At 53.2% G+C, this 23,160-nt stretch overlaps 1 protein-coding gene across 1 annotated transcript in view; it reads left to right on the forward strand.

Moving 5' to 3' along the window:
* The window catches only part of LRP1 (LDL receptor related protein 1), an 86,724-nt gene that overhangs the window by 22,563 nt on the left and 41,001 nt on the right, over positions 1-23,160 (forward strand). The window contains exons 7-20 of the mRNA XM_003926457.4: positions 3,168-3,330; positions 3,438-3,660; positions 5,039-5,228; positions 5,713-5,856; positions 7,315-7,551; positions 8,727-8,907; positions 9,792-10,014; positions 11,228-11,429; positions 11,798-11,923; positions 15,559-15,699; positions 15,845-15,970; positions 16,722-16,838; positions 17,251-17,331; positions 18,966-19,133. Coding sequence (XP_003926506.3) covers positions 3,168-3,330; positions 3,438-3,660; positions 5,039-5,228; positions 5,713-5,856; positions 7,315-7,551; positions 8,727-8,907; positions 9,792-10,014; positions 11,228-11,429; positions 11,798-11,923; positions 15,559-15,699; positions 15,845-15,970; positions 16,722-16,838; positions 17,251-17,331; positions 18,966-19,133 — 2,322 coding nt within the window. The remainder of the gene's footprint in view (positions 1-3,167; positions 3,331-3,437; positions 3,661-5,038; positions 5,229-5,712; positions 5,857-7,314; positions 7,552-8,726; positions 8,908-9,791; positions 10,015-11,227; positions 11,430-11,797; positions 11,924-15,558; positions 15,700-15,844; positions 15,971-16,721; positions 16,839-17,250; positions 17,332-18,965; positions 19,134-23,160) is intronic.

The following is a 23,160-nucleotide window of genomic DNA, read 5'->3' on the forward strand; positions in this document are numbered from 1 at the left end:
TTAGAGCAGGTGACTAGAATCCTGCAGCTGAAGCTAGAGTCTTCTTGGGCATGAGGTGGGGCCCATGTGTTTGGGAAAGCAGCCACTCTGTGCGAAAATGGCTCTTGAACAATAGGAGTGATGGAGAAGTTGAGAAAAGCTGGAGTTGTAGTGAATGCAGATGCTGAGCAGTGGGATGGGGTGCAAGGACACCAGGTCTATTCTGGGGCCTGGAACTGAAAGTCCTCTGTGACATCATGGGCAGCTGTGGTCTCTCATCTGACTCCTACAACCCTTCCCTGCTTCCTAGCCTCCCTCTTCATGCTGGAATCCTCCACCCCTTTGCCCCTAGACCACCCCCAACTCCTCCCACAACACATCCTCCTTCCCTCCCCTTGGGTTTATTTGAGATTTTCCTGTCCTCAGGATTTGCACCCTTTGGCCAGAGCCCCTTCAGAAGGTCCACTAAGGTGGGTTGGCCCTTAGAAGGTGGGGCCACAAAGGGACAGCTCCCCGCTTGATGGGTGGAGCCAGAATGCTCAGGACCTCTAGGCTGAAACCTAGGACACCAACTGGACCCCAACTCATATGACAGAGAGGGATGGCCCAGATACTGCCTATAGGGAAGCTCTGGAGGAGGTTCCTCCTCCCAATTTGAGCCCATCTCTCTACCCTGGCCTTGGCGTGGTGGCCAGGTGTATGTGTGTGTGGTGATTGTGTATGCATGTGCGGGTGTGCATGTGTGTGTGTGTGTGAGAGAGAGAGAGAGATTGTGTCTGCATGTGCATGTGTGTGTGATTATGCATGTGCGTGCGTGTGTGTGTGTGTGTGTGTGTGTGGTGGGGCAGGCAGAGGAATCTCAACTTTAGAAGAGAGGAAAATGATGTGGTGAGGGGGGTTGGATAACAAAGGATTTTTGCTTGCAACTAATAGTCTCCAGCTGCAAAAATACCAAAAGGGAGGCCAGGCAGGCTGGGGACTCCAGTTCTTGCCAACTCCTCACCGGCCTGCTGAGTGGGGCCCTGCCTGGCCTTTGGGGAGGTGGAAGGGAGACCGGCCAAGGGTAAATATCTGAGAACAGGGATGATCTCTCTGCCTTCCTTCCCAGAACTGGGAGGGAATGCAGGCCACATCCTGGGGCTGAGGGAGCTGAATGTGGAGCTGCACCTGGGATGGGGGCATCAGATCTCTGCAGGTTTTCTTCCTCCTCCCTCTTGCCAAGAGAAGGGTGGATGCGGGGAGCAAGGGCAGGGTATTGCCAGCCCTAGGGCTGGGCAGTGACTCAGGGAAGCCTCAGGAAGTCAGAGAGAAGGCTGGCTGTAGCTGCGCCAGCTGGTGCTGGGAAAACAGCTTTCACTGATGAAGTTCATATACATGCCAGCAGCCCCCAGACCCCTGCTGTGCCCACCAAGTAAAGGGCATGCAGCCCTGTTTGACTTCCAGCCACCCTGCTGGCTGCCAGGGGCTGCAGGCAGGTCCCCCGCTTTGGGACTTGGATTTCCTTTGGAGGCAGCCCAGCGGCATTCATTTTAATCTGTTTTCTCTGTGGTTGCAGCGTGTGGGGCAAAGAATTTGGTTGCCGTACCCCTGCACTGGGCCCTCTTCCTACAGGGCCTGGGCCTCCCCACGCTACTCTTTCCCCTCTCTCCAATCTTGTGAAGATGGGACAGTACTGGGGGCCCAGAGGAAAGAGTGGCTGGGCTTGGGGATGCATGAATACTTACAGGCGCAATACCTCATCCCTGTGGCCTGGGGTTCAGCAGAGAGGACCTGAAGAAGAAACTAGTTTGATGAAGCCCTCAGTTGGCTCCTTCCCTTCCTGTCCTGTGACTCTGAGTCAGTGTCAGGGCCCAGCCAAGTTCCTTGAGGGCTGTGTTCCTGTTGTCCTTGCCCCCACCCGACCCCCCCACCCCACTGTTAGGGATCAGCCCCTGAATCCCTGTGGGGAGGAGGGGGAATCAGGGAGGGGTCGAGCAGAGCAGCAAGTCTCACACCTGTAGCTGTGTGGGGGCAGAGTAATCCCTACTGGGTTGAGTGTGGGTAATGCAGGATGAAGCCCAAAGCAGGTAGCCCAAAGATTTTTTTACCTGTTGGAGAAACTGGTGAAGGTGGAGTTCCAGGCAGGGGTCCCGGAAAGTCACTGCCTTAGGAGTTTCTCACTTTGCAAGAGGCACCACCTCTGATGGTGGTGGTTGAAGGGGGCAGTGAGTAGATGGAAGCCAGTGGCCTGGAGAAGAGGCGCCTGGAGGAGGCCAGCGGGGGTCCCTGTCCCCAACCTTCCTGCCTCCTTGACTTCCGGCCACCCTTGCCCTGCCTCTCTTTCCTTTGGCCCTTCTTAGCCCCTTCCATCTCCTCCTGAAACTGAGTCCAGGCACCTGGGCTCCATCTTCTTCCCTGACTCCCATCCTCCTTAAGCCCCACCTCTTTCTGAGCCATACCTCAGTTTACCCTCAGGGTCCTTGGATGGCCCTCCTCCTAGACTGTCTCTCCTCCAGCCCTGTGACTTAATCCCCACCTCTTCTGACCCTCCCCAGGACACGAGGACATTGAGCAATAAGGACATTGCAGGAACAGGGGACTGGGGCTGAGAAGAGGAAGTTCGGCCCATGTCACTGGTGTCTAACCTTTTGTTCCCATGGACCTTCCCTTTTGCATCTCTGTAGAGCTCATATTTTGAAATACTTTCCTCTCAGACTGGGTTTATTAGTGTGTATCCTGCTTTTCCATTTTAAAAATATGTGCCATATGTACAGCTTCCAGTCACTTCCAGGTTAGCATGAGATAACTAGATTTACCATGGAAAGTAGATGAAAGTCCAGCAAAAAGCAAACGTGTAATGTTTTGGTAGCTTGAGTGCTCTTATCTCAAGTAAGAGCAAAGTAAATGAAAAATATGTATATATATATATTGGACTGAGCTAGTGGACCTATGCTCTCTACCTTTCGGTGCCCCAAGAAGATGGTCCCTGTTAAAGGATGGACTAGAATTGGGAAGCCTTTCGATCAGCCAGCCAGCCAGCATTTACGCAAGGCCTCCTGCATATCTACCCTGAGCTCAGCATGGGGGTGTTTCGAGAGAGGGCGTCCAGAGAAGGTGGGCTTCCAGGTGTGGGTTCTCACTAGCAAAGGGTGGGCATCTCTGCAAGAGGGCCTACCCCACCCCACGGCTCTTTCATTCATACTCTCCAGACGTGGAACAGATGGCCATCGACTGGCTGACAGGCAACTTCTACTTTGTGGATGACATCGATGATAGGATCTTTGTCTGCAACAGAAACGGGGACACATGTGTCACATTGCTAGACCTGGAGCTCTACAACCCCAAGGGCATTGCCCTGGACCCTGCCATGGGGTGAGAGTGGCAGGCAGGGTTCTGGCCCTGGAAGCTGGGAGGCTGAGGCCGTAGTGGGAAGGAGGTGCCCAATGTCCAGACTCCATTTAACAGGCATCTTCCCACAGGAAGGTGTTTTTCACTGACTATGGGCAGATCCCGAAGGTGGAACGCTGCGACATGGATGGGCAGAACCGCACCAAGCTCGTCGACAGCAAGATTGTGTTTCCTCATGGCATCACGCTGGACCTGGTCAGCCGCCTCGTCTACTGGGCAGATGCCTACCTGGACTACATCGAGGTGGTGGACTACGAGGGCAAGGGCCGTCAGACCATCATCCAGGGCATCCTGGTGAGGGAGCTACTGTCTGAGGTTTTTGTGGGGGAACCATGATCCAGGGCCTTCTGGTGATGGGGGAGCCGCTGCAGGGGAACCATTCTCCGAGTCTCCTGGTAAAAGGCACGATGCCGCAGCCCTCTCTCTAGTGGGGTGGGCATGAATACCTCAGAGAAAGGTCAAGACACGGCTTCCACTGTGATGGGAACATTTAGACACCACTTCTGTTTACTTCCTTTTTCTCATGTGACCCTTATGATAACCCCTAGCTGATGAACAGGGAGGTGGTTCAGTTCCCTTTCAGCAGATGAAAAAAGCACGATCAAAGAGCTTGGGTGATTCGCCTGTGGTTGCAAAGCCAAGTGATAGCCCTGGAACCTGGTCTAGAAGACTTGCTTGGAGATGGCACCTCCGTTCTGGGATAATTAGGGTGACCAACCAGCCCAGTTTGCCTAGGACTGTCCCAGTTTTAGCCCTGAAAGTCTGGGAAGCCAGCAAACCCTTACCTTTGTCTTAGGCAAACTAGGACAGTTGTCCAACGCCGATAAGCTATTCGGGTAGTCAGAGCTGTTACATGGCTTGCTTGGGACAAGTGTGTCCTCTTAGCCGTCATAACAGGTTAAGAATGTCCTCTATGGACAGAGTTTAGAGCCCGACTCTAATTCAGTCTAAAATCATTAAAGCGTCTACTGTGTGCCTAACTATGTGAAGGGCAGGGTTTCTGCCCTCAAGGGGTCTGAGGAGAGTGGGTGAGATAAATTCACAAATCACCATGCCAGACACGGGATAGCACCGTCACAGAGAACAAGTAGAGGAAGAAAACATCTCTGGCTAGAAGATTCCAGAAATTCTTCAAAGACATGCTCTGTAAAGGGTGAGTGGGATCTTGGCAAGCAAACATCTTCAGAACAGGTTAGTCCAGCCAGAGGAGACAGGAGTAAAACATGGAGTTAAAAAATAGTGGGGCCGGGCACAGGAGCCACACCTGTAACCCCAGCACTTTGGGAAGCTGAGGCAGGAGAATTGCTTGTGCCTCAGAGGTCGAGACCAGTCTGAGCAACATAGGTAAACCCCATCTCTACAAAAAAAAATTTTTTTTAATTAGCCAGGTGTGGTGGCATGTGCCTGTAGTCTCAACTACTCAAGAGGCTGAAGCAGGAGGATCACTTAAGCCCAGAAGGTGGAGGCTGCAGTGAGCTGCGATCATGCCACTGCACTCCAGCCTGGGTGACAAAGTGAGGTCCTGTCTTAAAATAAATAAATAAAAATTAAAAACTACAGCATGAATTGGGGAATGCAGGTCATGGAGTTTGGAGGAAGCTGAGGGGATCTCCAGGGCAGAGGGAGGACCCCCTGTCATCTCGTGCTGCCCATTCTTGCCCACCCTTCTCAGATCGAGCACCTGTATGGCCTGACCGTGTTTGAGAATTATCTCTATGCCACCAACTCGGACAATGCCAATGCCCAGCAGAAGACGAGCGTGATCCGTGTGAACCGCTTTAACAGCACTGAGTACCAGGTCGTCACCCGGGTGGACAAGGGCGGTGCCCTCCACATCTACCACCAGAGGCGTCAGCCCCGAGGTGAGCAGGGCTCCATGGCCCCTCCAAAGTTGGCTTTACCCCATGATGGCTCTGGGCCCTTGGGATCACAGAGCCTCTATGGGCCCTCCTGTGTTGACTCTGGCTTCTTTCATGTCAGCACTATCCACTCGGGCTACCTGCCCTGGCCCCCCAGCTTCCCCTGCCAGCCCACATCCACCCACTCAGCCTCCAGATCCGACTCTGTTCCTCCCAGTCCCATTGCCAGTCTGGAGCAGGAGCACCTGGCCATAGGCAACCCTGGGACTCTCTCCCCTGACTACTAAAGCCCTCTGCCCCAGCAAGAGTCTGAAGCCTGGGTTGTCGGGGGCAGAGGATTTCTACCCCTGTGGCTTCCAAATCCTAAAATAGGACAACAGGCACAAAGACCACAGCAACAGGGGGGTTTGGTCAGATTCAGGAAGCCTTCTCAAGGCCTGGCACAGGGGCTCTGAGGGGTCCTGACAGCTCTTCACCTTGCCCCCAGTGAGAAGCCATGCCTGTGAAAATGACCAGTATGGGAAGCCGGGTGGCTGCTCTGACATCTGCCTGCTGGCCAACAGCCACAAAGCTCGGACCTGCCGATGCCGCTCCGGCTTCAGCCTGGGCAGTGACGGGAAGTCATGCAAGAGTGAGTGACAGGGAAGGGGGTGCGTGCCCACTGGAAGGCAGCGGGAGGGTATCCTCAGGTGTCCCCCATAGCCCGGCTGCATCTGTCTGACATGCAGGGAGATGAAGGAAGTGTCTCAACTGCTAGTGAAGGCAGAGTTGGGACTTGAATCCACATTCGACAAAAGTACTTTTCTCACTCCCCCACACTGGCTATGGAGAAAACTAATCTGATTCATTCAGCAAGTGTTTAGCGAGCAGTGAGCACTCACTACATGTTTGGCACTGTTCTGGCCATCAGGATTCAGCAGTGAACAAGATAGATGTTTTCCCTGGCCTCAGGGAGCTTATAGTCTAGTTGGGGAAACAAATAAATGTAACTTTAGGTGGTAATAAGTGGTTATGAAGAAAATAAAGCAGAGAATAGCCAGGTGTGGTGGCTCATGCCCGTAATCCCAGCACTTTGGGAGGCCAAGTCGGGCAGATCACTTGAGGTCAAGAGTTCGAGACCAGCCTGGCCAACATGGTAAAACCCTGTCTCTACTGAAAATACAAACATTATCTGGGCGTGGTGGTCTAATCCCAGCTACTTGGGAGGCTGAGGCAGGAGAATCGCTTGAACCTCAGAGACGGAGGTGGCAGTGAGCTGAGATGGTGCCACCGCACTCCAGCCTGGGCGACAGAGCGAGACTTTGACTCAAAATATAAAAAATAAATAAATAAGGCAGACGATAGAGTTAATGAGGACAGCGAGGGCCTCTCTGAGGATGTGGCGTTTGAGCCAAGCTCTCTGTGAAGTGAAGAGGCCATGTAACTCCCTGAGGGAGGAGCATGTCTGGCAGAGGGAATCAACAGTGCAAAGGCCCCGAGGCTGGCGTGAGCGTGGCAGGCTGGAGGGACAGCACGAGGGCCAGCGGGACTGAGTGGTGTGAGGGCAAACAAGGAGGGAGCGGTTGGATTTTATTATAACTGGGATGGGAAGCTCATGGTGACGTTTGAGAATGGAAGTGACTTGATTGGATTCACATTTGTCTAAAAGTCACGCTGCTGCTGGGTGGGGGACGGGCAGTAGGGAAGTAGCCAGGAGACTGTTTCAGTGTAGTGAGCAAGAAGTGATGTGGTTTACATTAGGATAGTAGCAGAGGAAGTGGCAAGCAGTGATCTGACTCCAACATATTTTCAAGGTACTCCTTTTATACCACTGATTTCATGACTGATCAGTGGGCACTTAGCTGAAAACCTGCTATTCTCTCTTCCTACTCCTGGAGTGCAGAGGTCAGACCCCGGGGGTGTTGCGGCCAGGATCCAGTGTCCTACATGTTAGTGTGTATGTGGTCAGTCCATCCAACCCAGAGCCTCACCTCCCTCTTGTCTCCTGACCCATCACAGCTAGAGCATTGCAGCCCTTTGGCTGCAGCCCCTGGGTGGGGGTGATGATCGTGTGTGTGTCTGACTGTACCCTGGCTTGTGCCTGCTCTAGAGCCGGAGCATGAGCTGTTCCTCGTGTATGGCAAGGGCCGGCCGGGCATCATCCGGGGCATGGATATGGGGGCCAAGGTCCCGGATGAGCACATGATCCCCATTGAAAACCTCATGAACCCCCGAGCCCTGGACTTCCACGCTGAGACCGGCTTCATCTACTTTGCTGACACCACCAGCTACCTCATTGGTCGCCAGAAGATCGATGGCACTGAGCGGGAGACCATCCTAAAAGACGGTACGGGCTCCTAGGGATGTGGCCCATGTGGATGGAAGCAGGCGGGGGCCCAGGCATCTGTTTCTCGGTGCCCTCTCAGCATGGACAGTCCCCTGCTGACCGGCTGGCTGCACTGGTTGGCATGGAGATGAGGGGATAGACAGATTGACCCCTGTGTGACCCCCTTCTTGGCTGAGCCAAAGAGGCAGGAGGATGGATGGGTTAGGCAGCATGGGCTGTCCTTGCCAGCCCTTGGGAAAACTCAGGATCTCTCTGCCATTGGCCCAGAGCCCTGAAGCTGTACGCAGCACATAGCCAGGAAAGAACTGAGGTTGTGAATTGGAGACAGCCTGCCAGATCAAAACAGGGCACACCCACATGTGTGTGCACACACAGGGTCTGTGCAGCTGACCTTACAGCCACCAAATTGACATGCTAACGTGTCCTGAGAAAATTGTTTTGTGAACTGCATACAGGTCTTCCATCTGAGCTGCTCGGGCAGGCTCATAGTGCATTGTCTTTTTGATGTCTGCGTGAAGGATTCTGAGCTGTATGAGTTCTGCCCCAAATCTGCACTTGGGACCCAGGATCAGGCCACCTCCCCATCAGTCTGGCGGGTGCCATTTACAACCTTTGCCCCGCACCCCATCCCCCACTGCAGCTCAGAGATCAGCAGTCAGCAATCATATTGTAAGATTTTGGGAAAATTAAAAGTAACTCATCAGGAAAAGATTGGGGTTCCCTATACCAAGAAAACTGCTATCTGAAGGACACTTGGAGTGAAGTGCTTGGCTAAGTGAAAGATCACTTCCTAATTTATTAATTTTGTTCGTTCAGTATTTTTAGGCCTAGAACGTGACATCACACTTACACCCAGAGCCATGTGTCCGTTGCTTCAGCTCTCCACCCAGGCACAGGCCAGACGCCCTTACGCAAGAGCCCACATCAGCCATGTGGTTTACCGTCTGCCATGTGTAGTTTTGAGAGGCTGGCAAATGGCAGCACACAGGGCCTTCCCCTACTCCTCTTCCACCCTCCTGTACCTGCCCCCACCCGCCTGTCTAGAGCGGCAGAGGGTCCCTACACTCCCTATGTAGCCCAGGCTGCTCAAAGGTACCTGAGTCCTAGAAGGCCAGAGGCAGGCGGCTTTGAACTTCCTTTGAAGCTGTTCATCACCAGCCCCTCTCCCCCTACAGGCATCCACAATGTGGAGGGTGTGGCCGTGGACTGGATGGGGGACAATCTGTACTGGACGGATGACGGGCCCAAGAAGACAATCAGCGTGGCCAGGCTGGAGAAAGCTGCTCAGACCCGCAAGACTTTAATCGAGGGCAAAATGACACACCCCAGGGCCATTGTGGTGGATCCACTCAATGGGTGAGTCCTCCCAGGCCTTGGGGTGGGCGGAGCCAGGAATGTGTGGGCCTCAGAGAACTGGAAGATGAGGTGCACAGGGAAGCAGGGGAAGGCAGCCAAGGTGGGACGCTTTAGCAGGAATGAGAGGCTGCAAGGGGAGAAGGCGTCCCTGTCTTCAAGGAAATTGGAGTGATTCCTTAAACAGAAAGAAATCTGATCCTGTCACTCCCAGCTCAGAGTGTTCTACCAGCTCCCCTTACCCTGAGAATGAGGCCCACGTTCCTTGTCAGGCCTGCACAGCCCCACAGCGTCTGCCTGGCCCTTGTCTGACCCATCCACATCTCGCTTCCCACACTTGAAGTTCTGTCCCCACTGCCTGCTCTCTGTTTCTCAGGCAAGCACCCCAGCTCCTCCTGCCTCAGGGCTTTTGCTCTTGGAGTTCCTCAGCCTGGAACTCCCAGATATTTGCAGGACTGGCTCCTTTGCTACATCAAGTCTCACTCATGCCGCCTCCTCAGGGTGACCTTCTCCATCACTCTCCTGACACCCACACCTACAGCCTGGTCACTCTCCACCCCATCACCCTGCTTTATTTCCCTTTTGGCCTTTGTCGCTCTCCATGTAACCTTGATTGACTTGTTTCTTGTGGGATGGGAGCTCCATGGGAGCAGGAGTTGGCTGCCTTGGTCTCCACTGATTCCTGAACGCCAAAACTGTGCCCAACTTACAGGCACTCAACAAATACTTGTTGAACGGAGTGAATGAATGAAATGTGTGGTCCAGGATGAGCAGGACAGGAAGACTCCTGTGAGGAGCTCTGGGACAGCACTCTTGGATTGGGATCACGGGGGAGGCTGTTGATGGCAAGGGGGGCCCACGTGGTGCTGACTAGTTGCTGCCCACAGATGGATGTACTGGACAGACTGGGAAGAGGACCCCAAGGACAGTCGGCGAGGGCGGCTAGAGAGGGCCTGGATGGACGGCTCACACCGAGACATCTTTGTCACCTCCAAGACAGTGCTTTGGCCCAACGGGCTAAGCCTGGACATCCCAGCTGGACGCCTCTACTGGGTGGATGCCTTCTATGATCGTATCGAGACAATACTGTTCAATGGCACAGACCGGAAGGTGGGCAGGCATGTGCCTGTGCGTGGGCGTCCGTGTGTGTTGCTAGACCACGCTTGCGTGTGGATGAGGTTCTGTGTGAGTATGTGGGCATCTGTGCGTGTCCAGGCCTGTGTGCCTCGTGTATGTTTATCTATAGATGTGTACATCTGTGTGCCTGTGTATCTTATATGTTGTGTTATTTGTTTGAGGATTGCTTCCATTTGTGTCTCTTTGTGTCTATCTGTGTTGTCTGTGAAGTTGACTACCCACGTGCAGGTCTCTGCATACACATCGTGTGCACCTCCTCGTGTGTGCATAGATGCACAGCATGCCTTGGTGTGTGTCTGCACTCTGCAAGTGTGAGGGCCGAGGGGTGGCATTTCTGTACACTTGGTTGTTTGGGTTGTCATATGCTTCGTGAGTTTCGTACGTGTTCTGGTGTATAAGGCCCTTCATTTAATGGCCCGACTCCCTCTCTAGTTTTTTTCTCCCCACAGCCCGCATCCCAACACTCTTTGAACAAGCAGCACTAGACAGCTTGTTCCTCCCAGCACACGTCACAGAGCATCTGCCCTCTGTGCCATTACTCATGCAGTTCATTCTGCATGGAATGTTCACCCCAGCTCCTCTTCCCCTGGCAAACTTCTCAGGGGCCATCTCCTCTAGGATGTCACCTCCAGATTCTTCTCCACACTGGAGGGCAGAGACCATGTTGTATTCATCTTTTAGTACCTACTACAGCTCAGCCCCTAATAGATCCTGGTAAATGTTGGATGAATTGATGAATACTGACCATCTGCTCAGTTTGTGTGTGTGTGTGTGTGTGTGTGCGTGCGCGCGTGCACGCATGTGCGTGAGCGAGTGTGCATGTGCGTGTGTGCATGCATTCGCATGTGCGTGTGTGTGAGCATGTGAGAGTGTCTGTATGTGCATGTGTGTGTGCGTGTGTGCGTGTGTGTTGGGGCGCTATGAATGAATATGAATAAGCCCAGGAGAGAGCCATATGGACAACCTCTGCATCAGCATCCTTGCTGGATCACTTGATCACCTGCTGGCTTCAGGATCTACCAACCCACTGTGTGCAAAGCTATCATCCTCAGGGACTCCCAGGCTTACAGGGGAAACAAAACCAAACCCATGCCCAGGATTAGACAAATGAATATACAAAACGGTGATCTCACGGGCCTTCCTCAGTTTTCTTCCAACTCCTTAGTAACATCCTCTCCGTCCCTAGATTGTGTATGAAGGTCCTGAGCTGAACCACGCCTTTGGCCTGTGTCACCATGGCAACTACCTCTTCTGGACTGAGTATCGGAGTGGCAGTGTCTACCGCTTGGAACGGGGCGTAGGAGGTGCACCCCCCACTGTGACCCTTCTGCGCAGCGAGCGGCCCCCCATCTTTGAGATCCGAATGTATGATGCCCAGCAGCAGCAAGGTACCCCCTTGGGGCTGGGGCTGGGGGCAGTGTGGGACCTAGAAGTGGGGGTGGGACCTAGGCAGGGATTTGAGACTCCCCTGGGGATGAAGGCACTTCCCAGGGATCCTAGGCTCTTACTTTTGAGGCTCCTGAGAAGAGAAGTCCCTCAAACCAGTCTGATTCTCTGTTCCCCATTTCCCTTCCTGCCCCATGTCTGTGTCTCCTGTTCTTCAACATGATCTTCTTCCTCTCCGTATTTCCTCTTTCTGTCCCCTTATCTTAATGTGTCTCCTCCCCTATCCCCTCTCTGGCCTCTCCTGACTTCACTACAACTAATTCCCTGTCCTCCTCCTCCCCTTGCCATTCCCCACGGCCCCTCCCCACAGTTGGCACCAACAAATGCCGGGTGAACAATGGCGGCTGCAGCAGCCTGTGCTTGGCCACCCCTGGGAGCCGCCAGTGCGCCTGCGCGGAGGACCAGGTGTTGGACGCAGACGGCGTCACTTGCTTGGGTATGAGGGGCCTGGCTGGTGGGAGAGGGAAGCAGACCCCAGCAGGAGGACGCCACAGAGAGGGGAGGGGAGGCTTCAGGATCCCAGTCAGAGATGAAGGAGGCAATGAGGGACCCTGAGGGGGCCAACAGGAAGCAAGGGAGGAGGTGAGCAAAGGCTCTGGGGGCTTGAAGGGAGTTTAGGGAAGACGGGGGGCTGGGAGGAACTTGTGAGGGGATGACGATTAGGGGAAACTGAGTGAAGAAGGAACAGCTATGGATGGAAGGAGGAAATTATCCTTTACTTCTTTTAAATGTTTCCCCATTACTAAAGTAAAATAATAGTAGTTCCAAATATTGGAAATCACTTTGGAAGGCTAAGGTGGGCAGATCACTTGAGGGAATTTGAGACCGGCCTGGCCGATAAGGCAAAACCCCATCTCTACTAAAAATAAAAAAACTTAGCCGAGCATGGTGGCAGGCACGTGTAATCCTAGCTACTCGGGAGGCCGAGGCAGAAGAATCACTGGAAGCTGGGAAGTGAAGGTTGCAGTGCCACTGCGTTCCAGCTTGGGTGACAGAGGGAGACTCTGTCTCAAAAAAAAAAAAAAAAAATTAGAATGAAAAAATACATATAATATATATGTTAGAAATTAGAGAGGAGAAAAAAAGCCCAAGTCCCACCAGTGAGCACCACTGTATTGATAGCATTGTGATAAAGTGAACACCATTTTTTTTTCCTCGGGGGGTTGTATTGTCTTTTATATAGCTGTAATCATCTTCTGTCCTTTTTGGTTCAAGTGTTACAGAATTTTCTGTGTTATTATTGCATGATTTTAACAACCCTTGTTTTTTGTAAAAGTAGGTTGGTTTTTTTTTTCATTGCATTTTAGGTTTTGGGGTACATGTGAAGAACATGCAAGATTGTTGCATAGGTACACACATGGCAGTGTGATTTGCTGCCTTCCTCCCCTTCACCTATATCTGGCATTTCTCTCCATGCTGTCTCTCCCCAACTCCCCACCCCTCGCTGTCCCTCCCCTATTTCCCCCCATCAGACCCCACAAGAACAGAAAATCAAACACCGCATGTTCTCATTCATAGGCAGGTGTTGAACAAGTAGGTTGTTCTTATTGTAAAACCAAATAAGTAAGACCGGGCACAGTGGCTCACTCTTGTAATCCTAGCACTTTGGGAGGCCGAGACGGGCGAATTACTTGAGGTCGGGAGTTCGAGACCATCCTGGCCAACATGGTGAAATCTTGTCTCTATTAAAAATACAAAAATTATCCAGGCATGGTGGCGTGCGCCTGTAGTCCCAGCTACTCAGGGAGGCTGAGGCAGGAGAATCGCTTGAACCCGGAGGCAGACTTTGCAGTGAGCCGAGATGGCACCACTGCACTCCAGTGTGGGCAACAGAGCAAGATATCGTCTCAAAAAACAAAACAAAAAAATGAAATAAGTCAACAGTATAGAAAAACATAAGGTAGAAAGCTCAAATGACCCCAAATTCCACGACCTGTAGATAACCACTGTTACCGTTTGGGGGAACAACCTCCCTCCCAGGCATTTCCCTATGATTTACTTTCACGTAAATGGAGTCCTGTTCTGTTTCCTGTTTTTTTCACTTGACAGCATGTAATGAGTATGGGAGTAGCATTTTTTTTTTTTTTTTTTTTTTGAGCGGAGTTTCCCTCTTTTTGCCCAGGCTGGAGTGTAATGGCAGGATCTCGGCTCACTGCAACCTCTGCCTCCCAGGTTCAAGTGATTCTCCTGCCTCAGCCTCCTGAGTAGCTGCGATTACAGGCATGCACCACCACACCCAGCTATTTTTCTATTTTTAGTACAGACAGGGTTTCTCTATGTTGGTCAGGCTGGTCTCGAACTCCTGACCTCAGGTGACCTGCCCACCTCAGTTTCCCAAAGTGCCGGGATTACAGGCATGAGCCACCGCACCCAGCTTGGAAGCAGCATTTTTAATGGCTAAAATATATTTCATTTGGTAAATTTCATTTAATTTACTCAACCGTTTCTCTACTGCTGAATGTCTACGTTGTTTCCAGTTTTTTGGTATAATCACAGCCCACGTTTGCTGAGCATGGACTATGTGCTCAGCACTGTCGTAGGCGTTTCCCTTGCAGTAATTTGTTTACTCCTAAAAACATCCTGGTGGGAAAGGTGGTTTTATTATCCCCATTTTACAGATGAAGAAACTGAGGACCAAAGTTAGAGCAGGATTTAAACCCAGGAAGTTTGACCCAGAGCCCATTTTTCAGTCATGCCTCTGCTATTTCTCACATCATCATGCCTGCCCATATACTGGATGGTTTCCTTACGACAGAATCCCGGAAGTGAAAATAGGTGCAGCCACAGTGTGCAGCTGAGAGGGAGTGGCTGGGGTCAGGTGAGGGCATTAGCATGGGGGTTAAGGAACGGCTTGGGAGGCCAAGGCAATGGGAGGATTATCCACATGGAAGTTGAAGTCACCAAGAATTGAACCAGGAGTGATTTTGGAGAAAGTACCAGCGAGCCAGGAGCTAAAAATCTTTACGGATGGCATGGCCTGGGAGCCTTCCAGAAGTAGAGATTAGCACAGAAGCATGGTGTAAGGGGAAGAACAGTCCAGGGACCAGCAGTGAGGAGCAAGGAGAACACATACCTCCAGGCCCATGGTCCATGGAATACGGGAGGGGAAATTGCCACCCTGGGGCCATGGGAAGTTTCAGAGATTGCGAGATGGGTCAAACTAGGCAAGTGCAGGGCTGTGAGGTCTGGAGGCCGGGCTGACACAGGTGCCCGAGCTTGTGGAGGTTACCAAAGCACAGACAAAGGAAGTAGTGATTTAGCTTCTAATGGGCCAAGACAGATAGTGGTGGTGAGGTGGACGTGCTGGGGACAGAAGGGGTGGAGCCTGTGCCATTCTGGTGCCTGTCTTTACTCTTGCTGGTGGGGTCGATGAAACTGTGAAAGAAAAAGTCCAGGGACTGGGGCAGGGCCCTAGGGATTCTGGAGATGACCTTCAGGGGCGGTTCGTGGAGATGGCAGGGAAGGAATAGGGAGAGGCTGTTCGGTAGTCACAGAGGTATAGGGGCTGTGGGCTCCATTGGACCCCATTTGAATCTCAGACCACACTGACATACAGTATGTATTAAGTAGAGTAAACATCACTGTTGTTGCTTGGGAAAGAATTGCAGTTTCCGTCCAGGTAATTTATTCATAGAGAATTATGTACTAGGCTGGGTGCGGTGGCTCACGCCTGTAATCCCAGCACTTTGGGAGGCCAAGACAGGTGGATCACGAGGTCAAGAGATCGAGACCATCCTGGTCAACATGGTGAAACCCTGTCTCTACTAAAAATACAAAAGTTAGCTGGGCATGGTGGCGCATGCCTATAATCCCAGCTACTCAGGAGGCTGAGGCAGGAGAATTGCCTGAACCCAGGAGGCAGAGGTTGCGGTGAGCCGAGATCGCGCCATTGCACTCCAGCCTGGGTAACGAGCGAAACTCTGTCTCAAAAAAAAAAAAAATTATGTACTAGAAAAAATTACTCTGTATTATTAAGAAATAGTAAAACAAACAAAAATGGTACAGAGGGCTTAGCACCTGTCCCACGACCTGGGTCTGACTCTCCCCCTCGTGCTCCTGTGGTGCCCACAGCAAACCCATCCTACGTGCCTCCACCCCAGTGCCAGCCGGGCGAGTTTGCCTGTGCCAACAGCCGGTGCATCCAGGAGCGCTGGAAGTGTGATGGAGACAATGACTGCCTGGACAACAGTGACGAGGCACCAGCCCTCTGCCGTGAGTCACCCGCCCCACGCACCCCGCCCTAGTGGACGGCAGGCCTCCAGGGCAGCTCGGCTCTGGCAGTGCCTGTCCTGGGGCAGGCGGGAAGCCAGGGGAGGGGCCCACCCTCTCGCTGACCCCTGACGCGTTCCCTCCCCAGATCAGCACACCTGCCCCTCAGACCGATTCAAGTGTGAGAACAACCGGTGCATCCCCAACCGCTGGCTCTGCGACGGGGACAATGACTGTGGGAACAGTGAAGACGAGTCCAACGCCACTTGTTCAGGTGTGGAATGGGCTCAGAGCACACTAGGCTCCCCTCAGTCAAGGACGCAGGGGAGACGAGAGGGCCAGGCCTGGGAAAGAAAGAAAAGAACCAGGAGCCAGGTTCAGTGGCTCATGCCTGTCACCTCAGCACTTTGGGAGGCCGAGGTGAGAGGATCACTTGAGCCCAGGAGCTCCAGATCAGCCTGGCCAACATAGTGAGACCCCATCTCTACAAAAAATAAAAAATCAGTCGGTCGTGGTGGCGTGCACCTCTAGTCCCCCCTGCTTGAGAGGCTAAGGTGGGCTCTTAAGTGAGCCTGGGTGGTTGAGGCTGCAGTGAGCTCTGGTTGTGTCACTGCACTCCCGCCTAGACAACAGAGCAAGAAATGTCTCTCAAAATAAAAGAAAAGAAATAAAGCAAGAAAAGAACTTAGGGCAGAGGGGATGGAGCTCTGAGCAGGAGGGGGATCTGTTATCCCCTTCCTGGCCTGGGAAGCTGAGAGGGCTGAGCTTGCAGGGGTGGAGCACAGCTCCAGACTGCAGAGGAGGAACAAGGCAGGGCAGATCCCCTCCTGGGAAGATACCAGGGACCCCTTGAGAGACAGGGTAAGGCACCCAGTGAGACCACAGAGATGGTTTTGAATTCTCTAAGAGAAATGGTTTTGGAACCTTGGCAATAAGGGACTCCAAAAGCAGAAAAAAATAGGGAAGAAGAGGCAGTGAGGAGAGGGTCGGGATAACAAGTACTCATGCCCATTCCTGCCCCCCAGCGCGCACCTGCCCCCCCAACCAGTTCTCCTGTGCCAGTGGCCGCTGCATCCCCATCTCCTGGACATGTGATCTGGATGATGACTGTGGGGACCGCTCTGACGAGTCTGCCTCCTGTGGTAAGAGGGACGGCAGAGGGAGCCAGGCTGGGCCTGGGGGAGGGGCATCCTGAGCGCATGCTGGGTGGGGGTGTGGGAGACACCTACAACTCAGTAGCTGGGCGGCCTTGAGCAAGTTAATCTCGGTGGCCTCTGAGTTTTGCAAAATGGGGGTGATAGTAGCCCCATCATCATAGCATTGTGTCTCAGCAAACTCATGCAGGAAAAGCACTCGGCACAGGTCCTGTGTCTGCTGACTCATGGGGATGAGTGAGTGGAGTTTCCAGCCAGGGCACTGCTGTGGGGCCTTCCCCACCCTGCCTGACTGAGCTAAAGGCTGCTGGTTATGGAAGGGCCTCTGCACTCACCTGCTCAGGGCTGTAATGCTGTGTCATCTTGAAGGCCCTACTCAGCTACTCTTTCTCCCTCACAGCCTATCCCACCTGCTTCCCTCTGACTCAGTTTACCTGCAACAACGGCAGATGTATCAACATCAACTGGCGATGTGACAATGGTAAGAGCTTGCTCCCTTCACCTGCGGATTCCTAAGGCAGCTCGAGGCCACGGCCAGGTCCTGCAGGGAAGACAAAGGGTTTCAGAATCCAGCGGGGCCTCCGTCCAGGACACTGAATCCCTGCTGGGTTGCCTGGGAGAAAAGAGGAGAAGTCAGAAATGCCAGGGGGAGCCACGATGGACTGAGGGGAGACCCTACCCATTGCCTTTAGTGCCATTCCTGCCCCAGGCAGGGCCTGAGCTGCCCACCCTCTGGCAGGGCTTGGGGGCCAGGGAAAGACCAGTGAGACGGGCCAGAGAGGCAGAGCAAGGAGAAATCGGCGCCTGACTCCTTTCTCCCTGCAAACCCCCATCTCTTGGAGTCCTTGGTGCACCCCTCGGGCTCTGGGCTTCAGGCTCGGGAACCCACCTGGCAGTGAGCCATGGACGAGATGATGTCAGCCTTGAGCCCCCCGGGTGATTGTGCTTGTAAATGTGCGGGCAGGTGACCGCCGTGTGTGGCGTCTCAGACTCTGTTGTGTCTGTGTTGTGTTGTGACGTGCTGCCCCAGTGGCTCCAGTCCCAGCTGACGTGTGAGCGGCTATGTTGGGTCAGGGTCACGTTGCCCCTCACCTTTGCCGTGTCTCAAGTGCCAATGGTTGCCCCGGCGGTTTCTGTGTTTCAGAGAAGGATTGTGGGGACGGCTCTGACGAAAAGACCTGTCCTGAGCCTGCCGGTCAGTGCATAGAAGCACATGCACCATCACCCAGACCCCAGCTGGCCCCAGCCCCCCACAGGTTCCCCAGGCTCCCACTCCAGAGCTGCTATGATATGAAGAAAAAGCAACAGAGAGGAGGGAGAGCAGAAAGCAGAGGGAGGAAGCAAACCGTGGGCGGGAAAGAAGCAGAGAGGGCACAGGGAGCCTCTCAGAGGAAAGGAGATGACAGAGAGATGGCGACAAGAAGGCCAAAGTGTAGGGGAGGAGAGAGAAGCAAATCTAGCTGGAAAGAGGCAGGACATCATCCGAGCTGCAGTTTCCACCACGTGTCCCGTAAATATGAGGGTCAAGACAAGCAGCCCCCACCCAAGGCCAAGAAAGCAGGAGCTTCCTTGAGCGAGCCTCAGCGAGCTCAGTCCACAAGTGGCTCCCACCCTTGCCAGCCACAGGCAGGGCCCCTGTGAGCCAGGCACCCAGAGCACAGTACCCAGCAGTGCCAGGCTCAGAGTAGGCCTGTAAAGCCCGTCCCGCCCCATTAGAGAGTCCTTATCTGTATCCCACCTACCTCTGTCCCTCCAAAACTGGAGAAACCCCTGCCTTTCCCCCAAAAGTAAGCAGACCTGTTCCCACACCTGCCAGAAAGGGGAAAGGAACGTTTCCTGTCCCCTACTTCCAGCCTTTCTAAGTTTCAACGAGAGGCCCTCCGGGAGCCTCCCCCTCCTCCCCGTCCCAGCCACTCCTCCCTCTGTCCTACCACAGGGGCCATGGTGCATGCTGCAGTCTATGCAGTTTCTGTGTCTTTTCTGTTTGTTATTTTCTCAGTGTGGGGGTTGGGGTGGGCCGAGGGTGGGATCTTGGCTGGGGGCCCAAGCTGGGATCACAGAGAAGGCTGCTCCACCAGCTCCCTCTTTGCCTTTCCCCTTCTTCCCTCCCTGCAGACAATGACTGTGGGGACAACAGTGACGAGGCTGGCTGCAGCCACTCCTGCTCTAGCACCCAGTTCAAATGCAACAGCGGACGTTGCATCCCTGAGCACTGGACCTGTGACGGGGACAATGACTGCGGAGACTACAGTGATGAGACGCACGCCAACTGCACCAACCAGGGTGGGCACTGGGGCCCGAGGGGTGGGGATGAGATCCAGCCCCCTGCATCAGACACCCAGCCCATCCATCTGTCTCTCTAGCCCTCTGTGCGTCGGCCACTATCTGGGAGCCAGAGGTATCTTAGGCATGGCTCGTGTCCTTCAGCAGCTCCCAGTCCTATGGGAGGGGGAGGTTGCCGACAAATCATTGCCACACACTGTTAAGATCAGGCGCTTTGCAGTTGGCGGCCTTGGGTTTGAGCCCCAGCTCTGCAGTTTATTATCTGAGTGGCCTTGAGCAAGTTACTTAATTTCCGTGGGCCTCTGAGTTTCGTCTGCGAAGTGGGGTAATAATAGCACCAACATGACAGTGTTGATGTGGGGGTTTAGTGAGATCATGCACGAAGAGCGCTCAGCATAGGGCCTATGTTTGGTAAATAGTAGCTTGAGGAAAGGATGCTTTGGGCAGGGATGAATGAGCACAAGGAGACAAGGAGGGAGAGGCTGGCTCCACAGTGCCCCAGCCTCTCGGGCCCACCCCAGGGGCAGTGGGGGCCTCGTTTCCTGGAGGGACGGGCCCTCTCAAGGATGCTGGCTTCCTAGCTCTGGCCTATTATTACCATGGAGGAATGTAAACTCAGAGTTGCCTTGGCTTCAGGAGAAATCAGATGTGCAGATTTTTATGTGAAAACTACCAAATTTTTAACACTACAGTATTAGTTGCTCTCGTCTCACAGTTCTGGATGCTGGAAGTTCCAGACCCAACTGTCAGCAGGGTGTGTTCTTTCTGAGGCTGTGCGGGAGAATCTGTCCTGAGCCTCTCCCTAGCCTCTGTGGTTTGCTGGCAATCTTTGCAGCTGCTTGGCTTGTCGAAGCTTGACGCGATCTCTGCCTTCGTCTTCACACGGAGTCTTCCCCATGGGCATGCCTGTCGCCAGATCCCCATTTCTCCTTTCTATGAGGACACCTGATATATTCGATTAGGATCCACCCTTATGACCTCATCTTAAGCTGACCATCTGCAAAGACAAAGGATTGTCAAATAAAGTCATATTCACAGGTGTTATGGGTTAGGACTTAGGTCCTTTTAGGAAACACAATTCAAGCCATACCAACTGGCAGTTGATTTTAGAAGTTTTAAAAGGCTGAGTGCAGGCCAGGCGTGGTAGCCCATGCCTGTGATCCCAGCACTTTGGGAGGCTGAGGTGGGAGGATCACCTTCCCTCCCCCTGCACTCTACTCCAGCTGTGTGGCTGCCCAGGTGTTTTCTGAAGTGCCAGCATCGTCCTGTCTCAGAGACTTTGCAGTGGCTGTTTCCTTTGCCTGGAGTGTGCCTCCAGGGATCCTTGGCTTGCTCTTACTTCATGCAGGCCCCTGCTCCGCCGCCTTCTGCCCAGAGGCCTTCCCTGACCATCTTACCTGACCGATCACCCCCATCCCTCTCTGACCTTCACCCGGTTTTGTCTCCATAACTTTATCAATACCTGGAATTAGAGTCTAGATTTGTGGATTATATCTTGTTAGATTTATGGGTTATGTCTTGTTAGATTTTTTTTTTTTTTTTTTTTTTGAGATGGAGTTTCGCTCTCGTTACCCAGGCTGGAGTGCAATGGCGCTATCTCGGCTCACCGCAACCTCCGCCTCCTGGGTTCAGGCAATTCTCCTGCCTCAGCCTCCTGAGTAGCTGGGATTACAGGCATGTGCCACCATGCCCAGCTAATTTTTTGTATTTTTAGTAGAGACGGGGTTTCACCTTGTTGACCAGGATGGTCTCGATCCCTTGACCTCGTGATCCACCCGTCTCGGCCTCCCAAAGTGCTGGGATTACAGGCTTGAGCCACCGTGCCCGGCTATGTCTTGTTAGATTTATGGGTTATGGCTTCAAGACCAATCTGGTCAACATAGCAAAACCCCATACTGGAAAAAAAAGGGCTGGGTCCAGTGACTCACACCTGTAATCCCAGCACTTTGGGAGGCCGAGGAAGGAGGATCACTTGTTTCCAGGAGCTCAAGACAAGCCTGGGTAGCATAGTGAGACCTCTGTTTCTACAAAAAAGTAAAGAAAGTTAGCTGGACATGGTGGCATGTGCCTGTTGTCCCAGCTACTCAGAAGACTGAGGTGGGAGGATCACTTGAGCCAGGAGGTTGAGGCTGCAGTGAGCTGTGATCGTGCCACTGCACTCCAGCCTGGGCAACAGAATAAGACATTTTCTCAAAAGAAAAAAAAAAAGTTAAAAAAAAAAAGCTACAGGCCATTCTCTTCCTGCAGGCCTCATCTGTCACGGACTACCACATTACAGCTTCTGCCTTATAGAGTTAGAGCACATTGCCACCCTGTAGGAGAAGACTGGACAGTGTTGAGTGTCCACCGTGAGCCCTGCCCTGAGAGAGAGGACAGAGAAGGCCACAGAAAGCTCGGGAAATAGTAACTGCGTCTCCAGGGCCATCTCTGCGAAGGGGAGGGTGAGGGGCACAGGTGATATCCCTTGAGGTTCTGAGAATGAGCCTCTGGAAGCTGTGTGGTGTGGTGAGAAGAGCTTCCTCCCCTCCCAGATAAGCTGGGCAAACTTGGGCAAGTTGCTTCCTCTGAGCCTGGGCATCCTCCTGTATGAAATGAGCTGAGGTATGCAGGCCTGGCGTGGGAGAACAAGGTGTCACTAATAGGAGTAGTTCACTGTGGTATTAAGCCAGGATGGTCTGGGACCATCCAGGAGGTGGTGGATTTAGATTGCAGGAATGGCCAGAAGGGAGAGTCTTCCAATGGGAATGGCATGGTCTGGAGAACGCGGTCATCAAGACATAGAGGGTGAAACTGAACACTTTCATAGGGTGACAGTGGGGCCAGATGGGGCCATTCAGACCGAGGAAAAGCCTTCTGCAGGGACAGTGGGGAATGAGGCTGTCCTCAAAGGGGGAAGATGATGATAGCAGGTGAAAATCAGTCAGGCTTGATTTGGGAGGCACTGGGAACCTTTGAAGGATTTCGAATTTGGAAGGTGCTGTGATGTAGGAGGTGATTTCAGAACACAGCCCTGGAGGGAGATTAGATGGAGAAGAGGTTCTGGGGTGCCAAGAAAGGAAAATCAGCTCAGAGACTGCTGCTGAAAGTCCTAGCATGAGATGAGAGCATCTGCCGGGGCCAGGTCAGGGAGGGTGGAGGAGCGGGCTGCCTATGGCAGTGTGAGTGTGGGGCTCGGCCGGGCAGTGCTCCTGCTCCTCTCCTGGCCTTCTGAGTCATCTCAGCACAGCAGCCAGAGTGATTCTGACAATATAAGTCAGATAATGCCCCAGCCCTGCCCTCGAGCCTGTACTGGCTCCCTGCACCCTGAGAACAAATGTCAAGTCCCTCCGCATGGCTGCAGGGCCCCCTCCCTACCCCTCTGACCTGCATTCCTGCCCTTCCCTCCCCCTGCACTCTACTCCAGCTGTGTGGCCGCCCGGATGTTTTCTGAAGTGCCAGCATTGTCCTGTCTCAGAGACTTTGCAGTGGCTGTTTCCTCTGCCTGGAGTGTGCCTCCAGGGATCCTTAGCTCGCTCTTACTTCATGCAGCCACTGCTCCAATGCCTTCTGCCCCGAGGCCTTACCTGACCATCTTACCTGACCGATCACCCCCATCCCTCTCTGGCCTTTACCCAGCTTTGTCTCCATAACTTTATCAATACCTGGAATTAAGAGTCTAGATTTTTGAGTTATGTCTTGTCTCTTCCCCCATTAGAACCTAAGCTCCGTGAGAGTAAGGACTTTGGTTCACGGCTGGCCCTGGGACAGTGCCTGGCACACAGGAGGCACTCAGTAAATGTCTGTGGCATGAATGAATGAATGAAATAGAGGGTAAAGTGGGAGGCATCTGAGCTATGGCCTAGCAAATTGCTTTTCCAGTCGAGATCTCCTGTGTCACTGCGGGGATTAGATGAGATGATCGCGGGTTCCTGGAGCTATGATGGCTCCTGACTACTATTGAGTTGGTGCTTCCAAGGAGTGTCAGCAAGGCTTGGTGGACGCTCCAGGTCTGCCTCCACTCATAGCCCCGGGCTGGGCATAGCGGGGT

Source organism: Saimiri boliviensis, chromosome 7 (genome assembly GCF_048565385.1).
Source record: "Saimiri boliviensis isolate mSaiBol1 chromosome 7, mSaiBol1.pri, whole genome shotgun sequence".
NCBI classification, from domain to species: Eukaryota; Metazoa; Chordata; class Mammalia; order Primates; family Cebidae; genus Saimiri; species Saimiri boliviensis.